The following is a 16,548-nucleotide window of genomic DNA, read 5'->3' as shown; positions in this document are numbered from 1 at the left end:
TTGCTACTGTTGCAACGGTTGTGGTATGCACATATAATTTATCTCTTAAAAGCTAAATCCATGTTGTTAAAAGTTTCAATTATGTGGATCTGAATTGTGTTGTGCAATCACACAAGGAATTTGGACTATATTTCCTTATGCGGTGGCTGCTTCAACAACATTATTCCTTTACCTACAACGCCGGTACTCTAGCCAGACAAAACCTTATACAAATTTTTGGACTTCCTTTAATATAGACAAAATATATCTTGATATATAATACAAAGAAAATCAACCATGGTTTATATCTTTGGGTGGTATTGACAATCACTTGTTAGATAACCATCCACTATAGTTATAGCTTTTATAAATTGGGAAAGCAAAGTCACTTTGATTGGATTTTATCTCATTTTATGTTTATGGCAAAGCCAAAACACATCTTCACTATGTGTTTGGTGTTACATTTTCAATATCAAACAAATATTTTCCATAAATTTTCACGTCTTAAGGGCATAGCTGAAAGTGCATTACAGAAAGATATAACTCTGGCTGTTGAGGGTTTGTTAGGAGTTTTCTTTACAATGGCTGTATTAACAGATGAAGCAATTGATGTTGGTGAGGTATTTATTTTTTTTACTATAAGATTTCTTCTATATAATAAAGCAAGCAGTTCATCTGAGGGCTGACTAGCTTGTCTTGTGTACCAGCTTCAATCTCCGAGATGTGATTCTGATCCACCTATTATTAAGTCTATCGAGAAAACAACACATCTCTGTCTCTCAATGGTTGATTCATTTTGGTTGACCATACTTGATGCATTGTCTCTTATTTTGTCAAGGTTTGGTTAACTTTGTACCAATGCATCTGTAGTAGGATTATAAAAATAGGATTCTAGTAGTGCTTTTTTTTTTCTTTTTTTTTTAATTAGCTTTGAGTCACTTTCGCAGGTCACAAGGAGAGGCTATTGTGTTGGAAATACTAAAGGGATATCAAGCATTCACACAGGTAATCATTGTTCTGACATGTCATCTCAGTATAGGTTCTTGGTGTGGAATTATTTTCCGTAAATGTCTATTTGCTATTAGAAAAATATATACATATATAGGTCTTGGCTGCAATTTCAGCCGGATAATAAATGGGTTCTATCATGCCACATAATATATTTTCTGTGCTATATATGTCTGGCCATATATGTTGTTGCAAGATTTTTTCGGCTTAAACTATTTCCTCTCTCTGACATATGTAAATGATGATTCCAGGCATGTGTGGTTCTTCACGCCATTAAACCTTTAAACTTCTTTTTAGCATCACTTTGCAAGTTTACTATAAATTTTCCAAATGAAGTAGAGAAAAGGAGGTACTGAATTATTTTGCAAGTTTAATATGTCTTTGAAATTCTTATGTTCATGTTCTACTATCTTTATGATGAACAATGGTCAGATTTATTTTTTGAAGTACTATGGTGATCTTGTATTATTTTATCATTTGGGACTTTAGTTTTCTCATCTTTTTTTTTTAAATTATTTTTTATAGATGCTGCTTGCATGAGTTTCACCTCAATGTTTTAATTTTTTTTTCTTTACCTATAATTTTTTTTACAACATATTTGCATTAAAAAAAACAGATAGAAGGAAAACAGAGAGCCAAAAACTGAGATAAAATGAAATCAAATTACAAGCATTGTTTCCAACTCATCATTAACAAGGGAAATGAAACCTAAGAGGGATAACTCAAATGGTCAGGCATGTGGTTTGCTCCCAAAAGTTTGAGGTTCGAGTCCCTCCTGAGTACCTATATAGCAACTGCTATAATTTTTTTGTCCCAAGTATTTTAAAGTTAGGCAAGGATTCCTAGTAAAAAAAAAGTGAACATATTCAAAAGCCTTTGATGGAAAAATCCAATGAAAAGACCTGTGGTTTACTTTCACATAATTTTTTTTCTTAGACACATCATCAAACCTTTGACTAATTGAGGAGGTTGCTGTAACCATTTTCCATTTTAAGAGGTGTCAGGGTCTTATTGTAGTTATGGCTAAAGTAAAGGGCCATGGTGTATTTTTCATTTGGGTCCCAGTATCTTATCTTTTTCAGTGACCTTTGGTTTAATTTGAGATTTTGGCAGTGCTTTATAGTCTCCTGGTTCGAAACGCTCTGAATTATCAGTTGATCAAAGAGAAAGCATTGTCCTTACCCCCAAAAATGTGCAGGTGGTTGGAATTTAAAGATTTAGTTTAATAATAAGCAAGGTAAATTTCATATGAGGTTCATGCATATCTAAGTAATAATCTATTTGGTTTTAAGGGAAATTAAATTAAAAATTTGTACATTGGATTCCTTACCACGTCTGAGTAATTTTTAGGATGTTCCAAACGTCTACAGTTTTCTAGGCTTTGAAAGTGCTTATAAATGAATGATTGTTTGTCTTTTGGTCTTAAAATCAAATCCTAGGCTGCATAATAAATGTCTTCCAAGGTTCAGTAAAAAAAAGAACATGATTACTGATCAAGTAGAGAGAAAAAGGGAGGAATAATAGATTTTTCTTGTTAGAACTTATCAATGAGAATTGGAAAAGAAACATGAAGAGGGTAGGAAAAGTTGATTTTGGTTGCTATTTGGTAATTAGAAACTAGTATTTTTGTTTGGGATTTTCTTGGAGCATTCTTATAGAGTTCAATTTGCATACTCAAATTACACACTATGATGTGTAATTAATCTCAACCATTAATATTTTTAAGTGTGGACCACATCATATTTAATTGTATGGTTGAGATTAATTACACATTATAGTGTGTAATTTAAGTGTGCAAATTGGGAGTGTCTCTAACATTACTCATAGGTTATATATATGCATGATTCATTGTGGGTTTTTATTTATTTATTTAAATAAGTGTTCGGATTAGTGATTTGTTTGCCATCTAACAGGAATAGAGCCCTTGTGGAATCAACATGTGGGTCACTTTCTTGATGTATTTTCTTATGTTTTTCTTGTACTTTTAAATCCATAATCCATATGCAATTTCCTTGACATCCTCGGGTGATTTACAGCTTGCAGAGAAACCTAACCAGCATTTATGAAGCATGGCACTAGATGCATTAGATCAATCCATATGTGCTGTTTTAGGTTCAGATCACTTCCAGGACTTGTATTTTCTTCTGTTTTTCTTGTACTTTTGCATGTTTTAGAGGTAAACTTATATTACTAACTTTTTAAAGTTAGCCTTTTATTAGCCTATAAATGTAATGTCTGCTTTTTTAAAAAAATATGTGTATATATATATAAATTGCAGAGGCATGGAGAAAAAATGCACTACAGTTGGCCAAATATTATTGAGATGTTGAGGTTTGTCTTGTTTGCAAAAGTTGATCCTCTCCACTTCTTTCCATTTCCAAGGTCGGTAGCTGATGCTTCAGAGAAGGAACTCATCACTATGGGTTTCCAGGTTAGAAAGAGACTATAGATTTCCAGATTTGGGGATTTATATTTATTACATACATATTTATATGAAACCTCTATCAACCCTCTTTCCCAATAATTAGGATTAGATTTTTTTTAAAAAAGATTTGTTACTTCCATATCTTCAGCTCAAGTTAAATATTTCTTTCAGAGCCTACGTGTGATCAAGAATGATAGACTTTCCAATGTACTACCAGACTATCTTCCTATGTAAGTTATTTATTTAATAAGAGACGATGATGTTATTGATAAACTTTTGCAAAACAAATTCTAAGGATGTCAAATCTACAAAAAAATTCTTTGATTTTTCTCTCCACATACATCCCAACAAAACAAATGGCCATTAAAGCAGAGTTTCATTACAATTTCCTTCTTTCGAAATCGAATTGAACATTATAAAAATCGGGACAGGTTCTTGGAGTTGGAGGATCTCACTTTGATTACCCTTTTCATTCTTCCTTTTTATACACATTAATGTATTTTTATACACATTAATGTATTGAAGTCATAGCTTGTCTATGATTTTTCATGCTTACGTTTGACACTTCTATCAGATAATAGTACATATTCTTTAATTGCTTGATTGATGCTTTTGCAAGTATAATACAGATATATTTAATAATAGCTAATAATTTCATTAATGCAACATGGATGACTATAGCTACCACTTTAATAAGTTCTAATCTTCCAGTTTTATCAGATACTGTATTGTGCAGTGACATAATATATCAAGTGACCGATTACACACATGCATAGGCACACACTGACATGTATACTTTGATTGACTGATAAAAACTAATAATTTCATTACTTGCAACATATAAACCTAGAATTACCACTTTCATGCATTTTTAATTAATACAAGGCAATTTGGTTATGTTTTTTTTTTAAAAGCCCTGGAATTACCACTTTAAGTAATTGCTGGTATGATTCCATTATTACACTCAAATATTACAGGTGTGTAGATGTGACTGGAGCTTACAGTGCTCAAAGTGCTCAAAAGACAGAGCTTAACATAAGCTTGACGACAATAGGCCTTTTGTGGACTACAACTGACTTTATTGCAAAAGGGATTACACATGGACCTGTGGAAGAAAGGGAAACAAGTATATGAATTCCTGTTATTGCAGATTACCATCGTAAATGTTGTGTAAATTATAATTTTTTTATTCTTTTCTTTTATAATGGTATACGAATTCCAGATGGGCACTCTGTTTCAGAGCAAATGGATGGTCAAAAACCAAAAGAAAAATCACTCAATGTTTTGGACCAAGCTTCCTTTGTTAAACATGACAAGTTGCTTTTCTCAGTTTTCTCATTTAAATTTTGTTGTAGCTAAGCAAATGGACTCACAACAAAGACAAGTGCACAAAGGATGATGAATTGAAGGAAGGAGCAAGTTTCATGCATGATTTACTTTTGTGTATCTTGTAATGTTTCCATTTTTCATTTTTGAAGTAAAAAATGTTCAAGATTATAAAACTTTATTATGTTATGCTTTCAAACTTAAGTTAGAACTAAGATCTCATGAAGTAGACACATTCATGGTTTGAATTAGTTATTGTTTAATGTAATGTTTATCAATCTTTTGAGAATTACATTTTATGATTAATTTTGATTTTTTTTAACAAAATACAATAATGAAAATCTTTTAATTAAAAAAAACTTATAAGTATCCTTATCACAATAAAAAACCTTAATATGTTATGATTTAGAAACATATTATAAGCATAACAAATTGTTTTTTTTTTATCAAGAAGAAAGAAACTTCATTGAACAAACGGTCCAGTTCAACCAAAGGGCCAATCACCCAACAAACAAAAAACCTGTACACTCAACTAACAAATAGCCCCTGAACACACATTAGTTACATTGAAGGTTTCTAATAAAAAGATGGTGTTGAATAGAAATCTTCCTATTATTAACAGTGTATAATCTATACTTGACTAAATTTATAACTTCCTTTGCTATACTACTAGCTGTCAAAGAATAACCATAAAAAACACATATATTCCTGTTCCACCAAATGCTATAGATCACAGCTGCTAACACCAAGTCCAGAATAGATTCAATGATACCAATCCACCCACTGTTAAGCCAAACCACCCAACCATTGTAATTACTAGGCCAAGCTTTAAACCCAATGCAAGCAAAGATAAGGGTAAGCATCATCTTGGACAGGCAGCACTCAAAAAAGAGATGAGTGTGACTTTCATTATGATCTTCACAAACTGGACAAAGGAGGCTGTTCAATTGAAAATTGATTCTAAATAAATTGTCTCGAGTGAGAAGGTGAGCATTGACCACCTGCCAAAGAAGAAACCGGTGATTAGGGAGAATCAACTTACACCAGACCGCATGCTTATACCCCACTAGCTGCTGATTGAGGGTACTGTTATATAATTTTGAAGGCTTAAACTTCCCTGAAATCCCAGCAGCAAGAACCTCTCTCTTACTGAATTTGCTCCTTAAATGACACAATTTCCTCCAATACCAGCTACTGTCTGGTTTCAGAGCATAACTCCAGAAATTAGCTCCCTTCAAATAAATTTCCTTGATCCATTTGACCCAAAGAAGGTCCTGCTTTTCTGAAACAACCCAAATGTACTTGGCTAAAATAGCTCTATTCCAGATCGCCCCATCCCTAAACCCGAGCCCTCCATAAGCTTTAGGGAGACACACCTGATGCCAAGAAGCCATATGAAGCTTACTTTGATTCCCTGAAGCTCCCCACAGGAAAACTCGGCATAACTTCTCTACTTCCTTGACAATACTCTGAGGCAAAATAAAAACACTCATCCAATAGTTTCTAAGACCAAACAGAATAGAGTGTATAAGAAGCATTCTGCCTACATATGACAGATGCCTACTAGTCCAAGATAACAGTTTCAGCCTGATTTTATGAATAATAATCTCACAATCCTCATGTTTCTGTTTAGTTGGTCTCATAGGAACCCCAAGATACCTAAGAGGAAAGGATCCCTCAGGCAGCTGAATATCTTGTGCAATAACCCTTCTCTCTGCTGCATTAACTCCTCCAAAGTAAATATGAGACTTGTTGGTATTAATAGATAAACCAGTAGCCTCACTGAACTTTCCTAGGACCTCTTTAAAAATGCTCATTGCCGAAAGGGTTCCCTTACAAAACAGAATTAAGTAATCAGCAAAGCATAAATTGAGATGCTTAAGGCTCTTACACATAGGGTGATATCTGAAAGTAGAAGCACGAGTAGCCAGTTGAAGGCTTCTGGTCAGATACTCCATAATAAGCACAAATAGAAGGGGAGACATTGGATCACCTTGATGCAGCTCCTTTTTGCCCTTAAAGCTACCTTGAACTCTACCATTCATAAGTAAAGAGTAAGAAGTGTTTCTCACACAGGTCATTATCCAACCAATAAATTTCATAGGGAAACAAAAGGCCCTCAAAAGATCTTCAAGAAACTGCCAGTCAATCGTGTCATATGATTTCCTAAGATCTATTTTGATGGCACATCTAGGAGAAGTAGCAGCCCTACCATAATTCTTGATTAGGTCTTGGAATATCATTATTTTATGAGCAATCGACCTACCCCTAACAAACGCACCCTGGTTTGGATGAATGAGGACAGGAAGAACTAAAGCCATACGAGAACATAACAATTTAGCCATACATTTGTACAAAGTGGAGCAGCAAGCAATAGGTCTGTAGTCAATAGCCCGAGCTGGATTAGAGACTTTAGGAACCAAGGAAAGAGTGGTCTCATGAAGCTCAGACGGAAATTGACCTGTGGTAAAACCCTGAACAATCATTGAACAGACATCTTTCCCAATTTCCTGCTAAAGCTCTTTGAAAAAACCAGAGTTGAATCCATCTGGTCTGGGGGACTTAGTGCTAGGAATTCCAAAAAATGCAGCCTTGATTTCCTTACTGGAAAAGGGTTTTAAGAGAAGCAGTTGTTGTTCTATGGAGAGCTTGGAACCCATCTCCATACACTGCAAGTCAATTCTACCAGCAGCCGAACTTGGGCTGCCTAAGTAGCTTTTAAAATGGTCAACAAAGTGAGCCACTACCTCCTGAAAATCATCAATCAAAGTCCCTTGCTCTATAAATAAGTAGCAATACTGTTATCTGCTCTTCGTTTTTTCAAACAAGCATGGAAATAAGATGTCTTCATATCCCCCTTCCTAATCCAAGTAAGCTTACTACGCTGAGCAAGGAAGCTATGGTACATATGCTCCTGTAAAGTGAACTCAGCAGCAGTCACCTTAATTGCCTCTTGCAAGCTGTGATCTTGGGGATAAACTTGAGCTTGAAGTTGAGCTGCCTGATAAGCCTCCTTAGCCGAATAGTAGCTCAGATCTATATCGCCAATAGCATCTCTATTGAATTTCTTAAGTCTATGCTTCAACCTCACAGTCTTTAAGTAAATTGCTCTCAACCCAGTAGCCTTAATAGGGGTCCTCCAGCTGCTCATAACTACTTCTTTGAAATCTGGGTGGGCAGTCCAAAAATTATAAAATTTGAAAAGCTTGACTCCCATCTTCTCCATAGGCATGTTAGTGACAACACAAGAGCAATGATCCGAGACTACCTCCCATCTAAATACAGCCAAAGAATGAGGAAAGAGATCAAGCCACTCCTCATTCATGAATACATGGTCAATCTTAGAGTAAATCCTAGCTGAACCTTCTTGGTTGTTTGTCCAAGTAAAATAGGAATCAATGCTTTTAAGAGCCTCAACTTTAGTATCAGCTAGCCAACACAGAGGATCAGCCAACTCTAAACCAGAAACTGGTTTTCCTCCTGATCTATCTAAACCAGAGAAAGGGGCATTGAAGTCCCCAAGCACAATCCAAGCTCGAACAGAAAGAGAAATCCTGTTAAGACCTTGCCATAAACTCCTCCTTTCCTCCAACATATTGTAACCATAGACAAAAGTAACATAGAAACTATCCCTCTGGCCTGCCATTTTGACCATACAATGAACAAACTGATGTGATTCCTCCAAAATAGTCATTCTTACAAAGCTTCTCCTCCAAACTATTAAGAGTCTGCCCTCAATAGTCGGACTGGAGTAAAACTCCCAATTAGGAAGTTTATGCTCCATGAACTCAACAATTTTATTCCCCCTCATTTTGGTTTCTAACAAACCACCAACTCCAATTTTATTCCTCCTACAAATATCTAAGACTGAAATATGTTTATTAGAACTATTCAGCCCTCTCAAGCTCCAACTCAGTATATTACAATTATCCATTGGAAGAACTAGTTCCTATATTACCTTCTTTGCCACCCTTCTTCTATTCTTGAAGTACTACAAACTTATTTGCCTGTTTTTTAATCTGACCAGACGGAGGAGTACTACTACCAGTTGTTAGACCCTGCCTAGCCTGTGTAGCCACACGTCTCGGAGTTTGCCATTGCTCACCCTTATTTGTTTCCTTCAACTGATCAAACTTAGTCAAACCTGGAAGCTGTAACTCTTTAGATTCCTGAACCGAACTTTCCTCTACAACAGTAGCTCTAGACAAACCTTCAGGTGTCTCTTCATCAGGCCCCTCAGAAACTTTATTCTTCTCGTCTGTTACCTCAGGTTTAGCCACAGCTTCTTTTTTCACCCACTGAGTTTTGTGCTCCTTACGACAGTCCACCATAGAATGCCCAAACCCAGAGCAAACCTTACATTTAGTAGGCAACCATTCATATTCTACTCCCTGCTCCATAATCTGGCCATACTCATTAATAAATTGAATACTTCTAGGAGGATTATCAGTTATCTCCATCTCCACAAGAACCCTAGCAAATTGAATTCTTGAACGCTCCCTAGTAAACTTGTCTACAAGAAGTGGTTTGCCAATAGTGCTCACCAAAGCACTGATACACTTACTGCCCCAATACTGAAGCCCAAGATCATGTAAACGAATCCATAATGGAACTGAGCGAATTAATCGGATAGCACTGAGATCCGCTATCCATGGCCTAATGATAACAGGTTTTCTGTCGAATTGAAGCACACCATTCTCCAATACATGATCTCTCATTGCTTCATCATTAAATTTGACCATAGTTAGCCCCATTGTCATTCTAGCGATTTGAGCAATCCTTAGATGGCCCCAAACTCTTTTAATGAACCCTTCAAAAACAGCCATTGGAGGGTTAGCACCAAGCACCATGCATATCACTGCCGAATTCCAATTCGTAGATTGAACTTTAACCTCTTCAATATCGACCCTAGCAAACTTCTGCCCATCTCTAAACAAAGGTTCAGTAAATTCTAGTTTCTAGTCAGAAAATGAAAGCTTACTCGCCGTGAACGTCTGCCATTGATGCTGGACCGATGTCTGAAAATCCCCTTCATCCGCCTTATCCCCTTCATCTACCTTATCCGCCCAGGAAGCACTAGTCGGACCCGTACCGATTCCATCTCCCTTAGCCTCAGATCCCTGGGTGTTAATATTCGGTCGTTCGGCTTCATATGCGAAATTCAAAACCTCAGATCCAGTCACATCTAGAGCAATCAGACCATCATTCTCCGGCCCTACAATTCCCACTCCCTCAGGGCCTGAAATAATCGGCTCCTGTACATCAGGTAACAACAGCTCAACTTGTTCTTCTACATGAATTTCAGGCCTACGAATTGGCTTCTTTTTCTTCGCCATGGAAGAGAACAACCCTAGCTTGAGCTACAAGATTCTTCTTCAGTATAACAAATTGTTATGATTTATATAATATAACAAACTAAAAACTCTATCAAAATAATCAAATGTAACAGTTGAAAAGTGTTATGCAAATAGTAAAAGATTAAACTTCAAATTTATAACCAAATACTCTAACTAAATGTTATTATTTGAATATTATAGCAACTAAAAATGTGTTATTGAATAGTTTAAGATAACATTGAACATAACATTCGAATACTGTTATAGAAAAGACATGACTTTTAATAACAGGGGCTATGTTATCATTTTCAGAAGCGTTATCAATACTCCCAGTTACCAGTTTTTAAGTGTTATGAATACTGTTTTTTCTTGTAGTGATTTAAGGCATGGAAAATGATATTTGGGTCAATGTCTGTCATGTCAGAGAGAGCCTAGGCGAAGACATCCTGGTTTTCTTGAAGGAAGGCTAGGAGCGAGTTTTAGACTTTTTCCTCTAGATTTTTCCCAATCTTGGTTCTTCTATTGGGTGTGGCTGCATCGAGAGCTAACTCCTCGACTTCTTCCATCGGTTTGACTGCCCTCTCTTCCTGAACCTACGGGTCCAACTCATTGGCCTCCTCAACCAACACCTTCTGCACTTCTGCGTCCTTGGGAAGACACTGTCCTCAAATCACCTCCTTGACTACCATAATTGGTTGTCTGAAGGAAACGTTGTAGCATTGCCTCACCTCCTTTTGGTCGCCTTAGACCTTACCAATTCTTGAGTGCATGGGAAATTCAAGCACAAGTGTCGAATGGAGGTGACGACACTGAAATCCACCAAGGTCGGAAGCTCCAAAATGGCATTATACATAGAGGGACAATCAACCACCACAAAAGTGCAATATTTGAAGGCCTGGCGAGGCTCTTCCCCCAGTTGCATGGGTAGCTTGATTTGGCCAATTGGTATGAGACCCTCTTCCGAGATTCCGTAAAGACTCGAGGTGCATGGGGACAGGTGCCTTACGGTCTACTTGATTTTCTCAAAAGCATACTTGAACAAGAGGTTCATTGAACTCCCATTATCCACCAGGATCCTAGCCACCATCTTGTTGGATACCTTGCTCTCGATCACTAAAGGATCATGGTGCGGAAAGTGAACTCTCCGAGCATCATCCTAAGAGAATGTGATGACTTGGTTAATCATTTACGACATCCGGGCTGGCAATTGATCTAAGGCCAACACCTCACCATCGTGGTTTAACGCCTGCACATAGCTATTATGCGAGCCCTTAGAAGTGCCCCCCAAGTGGGGTCGTCCTGAGATAGTACCTACTCTGTCGTTCACCAGAGGGAGCTTGTTTGTATCGGTTGTGGTAGAGCTATGGGCACCGGGCTTGGAGATAAGGGAGTGGCGGGTTGCGCAGGTACTCCCATTGCTGGGGACAGATCTTGGTTAGGCCCGCTTTGAGCGTATTGTTGGAGGTGACCCAACTTGATCAGGATCTCAATCTCATCTTTGAGCTGGCGGCACTCATTAGTGTGGTTCCCTATATTGTTGTGAAAACAACAAAACTTTCTAGGATCTCGCCTTTCCATGTCCCTCCGGATGGGTTGTGGCTTTCAGTAATGAACATGTTAGCCCATAGCCAAATATATATTCTCACGGGAGTCCACCAAGTTAGTGTACTCGGAGTACTGCGAGACATACTTCCCGCCAGGGGTAGTTCCCTGTTCAGCATGTGCGGTCCCATTTCCCTTGGGCTTTCTACCCTTACCTTTGCCCTCATGTCTACTACTGTTGGGGGTCTAACTAGGAGCGATAGACTGGGAAGGAGCGGTAACTCTAGCACTGAATGCAGGCTGAAAGGCATTGTACCCAGTGGGTGCCGCTCCGTATCTCGTCGGAGGTGCACTAAAACCAGCGGGCGGCATGGTACTAAAGCCAACTGGGAAGACACTTGGATTGGACTGAGCTCCTCCCAAATGCTCCAATCTGGGCATCCTCGCAGCTGATATATTCTTGTGCACGATGGATTAAGTCGTCGAGTCATCGGCACCTTCTCCGCTAGAGGTCATCCCACAACGAGGACCCCGCACGGATGTCGACCTGCAAAGCCGTCAATTGTTGGCCATCATCAACCCTCTTGGTCCTTGCAGCTTCCTCCTTGAAGCGTTTGATATATGCATTGAGGGTCTCGAAGGGTCCTTGATTTATATTAGCCAAAGCATTGACCATGAAGCTCACCTTCTTAGCTGCCATAAATTGTCTCTAGAAGGAGAACGACAGTTGGTGCCACGATGGAATGGTTCCCAGCCTATTTTTTTTAACCATTCATCTATTGGTCACGTTAAAGTTATCGGGAACACATGACACTTGGCTTCCTCATAGACGTGATGTATCGACTTTAGCCTGTGGAACTTTGAGAGGTGGTCGGTGGGATCAATGCAGCCATCATAAGACGTGATGGCAGGCATCTTGAAGCCCTGCGGTAAAGGGGCTTCAACTATGTGAGGAGTGGATGGCTCCCCATCTTTCTCATCCGAGTCAGAGTTGTGGCCCTATCGTTAGGCTTTCTAACTCCACGCAGAGTGGTTTGCGGCTTTCTAACTCCACACGGAGTGGTTTGCGGTCTTATTTCGTGCTTTGTGTCGGGTTATTTCTCCTTCGGGCGTTGAGATTGTCTCTGAGGTCTGATGGACCTTTCTTTGTGGGTTCAAGCCCATGGGTCTTATTACACCAAGGAGCATTAAGGTCATCCTGTAAGTCAGCCTGACTTCAGAACATGCCATTGTCATCGAGATGAGCCACCTCCGTTTCCTCGTCAGACTCAACATTCTCATTATTAACTGAGATGTTGATGCCGTGCTCTTTGCCGACAGGGAAATTTTGCATGCTGGCCCCCCAGCCATTGTTCCTGTGGGGATGACAAGGTGCCTGGGGGACATCACATTTGAGCCTCACGTGATCCGTATTGGTGCATATGGGCGGAATGCCCCCGACTCCATGGGCGTTGGTGGCCTGGCGGTGTCCTCAAGCTCCTGGGCCTTCACCTACACTAGTTGGCCTTGGGTCTTGGTTTTCTTTGGCGTTTCGACGAGCCTTCTTGGATTTGGGAGAAGGGTTATCATCAATCTTACCTTTGCCACGATCCTGTGGCATGGGTGGGGTTCCATCTCCAGTTGGGTGCACGGAAGGCACGCCAGCTGGCGGATCTCGCGCCATCTCAAACGGGTGCTAGGGAGGCACACCAGCCGGTGCGACAGGTGGCATTCTTGCTGAGGGCATAGGGGGCACACTAGCTGCATTCCCAAATTGTACTTCACCATTGGGATCCACTCGCAGTTCTTGGGCCACCAGAGTTGCCCTCATTGCGTTAACCATTTTCTGCAGGGCGACGATGTTACCCTCTTGGGTGTCAATCTTCTGCTATTGAGTGGCCCCTTGCTTAGGGAGTACCACCACTTCTGGTGTCTCCTCTGTGTCCATGGGATGAGGATACTCCTCCTCATAGTTTTCATCGTTTCCCTCGTCATCCATGCCGTCGTACTCGGCATTTTCGTCGTAGTCTTCCACCGTGTCAGAATGGTCTTGCAGTGGCATGTGACTAGTTTCTCCTCCCTCAGCCGCGATGTGAGGGGCGGTATCATCTCGTGTATTCCTTCGAGTGGTCACCATGACTGTTTTCCAAGCTTCCTTCAAGCTCTCAAGGAAAGCACCAAAATGTTGACTGCCTTTTTTGCTGTCAGCTTAATCTGAAAGATTAAAGGAAAAACAAGGAAAGAACACAAGATTTTATGGGGTTCAGGCAGTATAACCCTAGTCCACGAGTCTCTATTATTTAAAAGGGTTGAAGCTTGTAGTAGCTAGATTCAATGGTGGTTCTCAGGTAGCGTATATATTGCACTGACTTACAGAGTTTCTCTCTATAAAAAATCGAACCCCTTACAAGGAGATACCCCTGCCCAATTTATAGAGGTTGGGTCATTAATGTTAATCATCTCTCATTAATACCAGATTCCCCCCATCTTGAGGTATTAATGCTAAGTTAATATGGAAAAGGTTGTGCTAAAATAAAGACTATGGCCCATGCGGATTTTACTATGCCCATTGCAGAAAGTCACACACCAACTTTATGGGGAACATATCTATGACTGTTAGGGTGCGACGCACGTTTGCCCATGACAGGCGGCGTTGTGGAAATTCTAATTGTCGAGTGTACAAACTCGACATCACTAATCGAGGCTCACCAAAAGTTGTCATATGACCCTCTCGAGGCCCACACCCGCTGTGACTGACACTTGGCATCAATTTTGAGCCCGAGGATCGAAGTCCTGGACTTGGAGAATGGATGAGTGAGAAGGGCCCCTCGGGGCGTGACGTCATCTGGAGACATTTTCTCCCCGAGGGAAGACCTTAGGGCATGGCCTACCTGGAGGTATCCATTCTTTGGAAACTAGGTCGGGATTTGGTCTCACCTGGAGACACCCTTACCTTGAAGGAGGACCTCACCTACAGACATCCATGACTTGGCCGGACTAGACTTCATCGAGGAACTCACAACCTGAGGACTTCATGCCCTGTCGCTAATTACTCCTAATTTCCACGTGTCAGACGACCAAAGCACAGACAACACCTTCCTTTTGTCTAAACCCTTTGCCCACCAACCTTGCGTTAAAGGCTTGAGTGGACTCATTAGTGTGATATTTTCTTTGAAATACCCAGTTACAACCTATTGGCTTTGATCCTTGTGGCAGATCAACAATCTCCCAAGTGTGGTTAGACATAATTGAATGCATCTCATCATTTATTGCCTCTTTCCAAAAGGTAGAGTCCCTTGAGGACATAGCTTCTTGGAAAGTTTTAGGATCATCCTCCACTTGAAGTACCATTGGTTACTTCAAAGTGTCTCCCTTGTGATTTCCCTATACTAGATAAGGAGTCTCCACACGTTGAGGTCCAAAACACTTAACGGTTTTCACTTAAAGAGAAGTGAAAAGATGAGATTGTGTAAAAGGCATCTAAAAGTAACTTTTGTGGGTCTAAAGTGATACAACGGATATCCAAACATTCTCAAAATGTTCGGTAGCATTTGGAGCAATTTTAGGACCATTGGAGGGGTCCAAAGTAAGAGAGGGTGGTGATGTGACGCCTCCTAAGGGGCGTAGCATCACCATAATGAGAAGGGCTTCAAAAGCCTTAGCAGGATATGCATCGTCATGCAGGTGATACATTTCCTGGGTGGTCATTTAGGGTCGTACAGTTTACGTAAAATTCTCCAAATGATGTGTTTTAAATGCTCTAATCCTATTTGTTAGACTAATGATGATAACTACACTATATATATGGGTTATTAGAGTTGAAAAGTCTTGATCACACTTTCCAACTCTCTCTAATCTCATTCTCTCTCTAGCTTTCTAAGACCAATGCTTTCTCCAAGAAACTCATCAAGCATTGCTTGACTTGCATTAGTTTTAAGGCTTGTTCAATCCCAAATGTCATTCTATTTAGTTGAAGCTTCAAGCAATTGGGAAGGCTTGGAATAGACATTTTGGACAACAATATCATTATTGTGTATAAGCCTTAGAAGTTCCCCAAGTTTGAATATTCAAGTTGCTCAATACAAAGGTTGTATCTCTCTAACCCTAATATTTTATTTTGTAAGTCTATTATGTTTTTCATTGTTAGTATTGATGATTAAATGTATCTAATTTCATCTTATCATCATTGCTAGTTCTTTATATTTAAGATTAACATTTATCATGAACATGTTTATTTGATTATCAAGAATTGCATTCATACTTTGAATTTGAATCTTGATTAACATCTAGGGTTTAGAATATTGCATTATTGTCATTATTCATTGTGTATTTGCAAAGAGTAAATCCATATATTCCCAACAATCAAAATCTTTATTTCTAATTACTTTTAATTTTGTGTTTTGTATTATCAAAAATGAGGGAAATTGGTTCATCCTCTACAACCTTCAAATCCTTGTTTTAAAATTTGGTTTGTGTTGGACACATAACCGTGAAAGATCAAAGAAACTTCTATTTGGAAATGCTCTACATGAATGCGGATATGGATTCAAAGTCTTCATCAACAAAGTGAGACAACTCAATGGGATTACATGCTTAAGGAGATTGGTATCATCAAGTTCCTTATTTTTAAATGTGCAAATTTCAAGAATTTGAATGAAATGTGTTTACTGCCATATTTTTGTGAGTTTGAGATCATTGTTTATATGAAGAGTACAATGGTGAATGTTAATAAACAATTCAAGGGTTATTTTTGTACTTTTTTTGTTTGTAAAGTTATTGATCATCATGTGAGATATTGTAATTGTAAAATTAACCATAATGAGATTGTGCTCAATACAATTGATGATGAGATCTTTGTGACCTTAATGGAATTTAATGCATTCGATGAAGAATGTATGATAACCCTAAAAGGAATTGACATGGTTCATGCATGTAGTGATGAGACTAATGCAA

The 16,548-nt window shown here is 38.9% G+C and overlaps 2 protein-coding genes and 1 long non-coding RNA gene across 3 annotated transcripts; 2 read left to right on the top strand and 1 right to left on the bottom strand.

Moving 5' to 3' along the window:
- Nucleotides 1–449: 449 nt before the first annotated feature.
- LOC133821343 (uncharacterized) lies at nucleotides 450–2,198 on the top strand. Its single transcript, XR_009887497.1, has 3 exons — nucleotides 450–817; nucleotides 927–984; nucleotides 2,101–2,198. It is a non-coding gene; the product is annotated as an uncharacterized LOC133821343 (long non-coding RNA).
- A 1,885-nt stretch (nucleotides 2,199–4,083) lies between these two features.
- Nucleotides 4,084–5,044, top strand: LOC133825028 (uncharacterized). The gene is made up of 3 exons (XM_062258029.1): nucleotides 4,084–4,142; nucleotides 4,327–4,538; nucleotides 4,635–5,044. The coding sequence occupies exons 1-3, from the start codon at nucleotides 4,084–4,086 to the stop codon at nucleotides 4,769–4,771; spliced, it is 408 nt and encodes a 135-aa protein (XP_062114013.1). The 3' UTR covers nucleotides 4,772–5,044.
- A 2,207-nt stretch (nucleotides 5,045–7,251) lies between these two features.
- LOC133825027 (uncharacterized) lies at nucleotides 7,252–9,588 on the bottom strand. Its single transcript, XM_062258028.1, has 3 exons — nucleotides 8,738–9,588; nucleotides 7,538–8,589; nucleotides 7,252–7,445 (listed from the first exon to the last, which is right to left on the bottom strand). The coding sequence occupies exons 1-3, from the start codon at nucleotides 9,586–9,588 to the stop codon at nucleotides 7,252–7,254; spliced, it is 2,097 nt and encodes a 698-aa protein (XP_062114012.1).
- Between the last annotated feature and the right edge of the window lie 6,960 nt (nucleotides 9,589–16,548).

The sequence above is a fragment of the Humulus lupulus genome, chromosome 3 (assembly GCF_963169125.1).
Source record: "Humulus lupulus chromosome 3, drHumLupu1.1, whole genome shotgun sequence".
Taxonomy (NCBI): Eukaryota; Viridiplantae; Streptophyta; class Magnoliopsida; order Rosales; family Cannabaceae; genus Humulus; species Humulus lupulus.
Note: the sequence above shows the minus strand (reverse complement) of the source record. Positions and strands in the feature narration are given on the sequence as shown.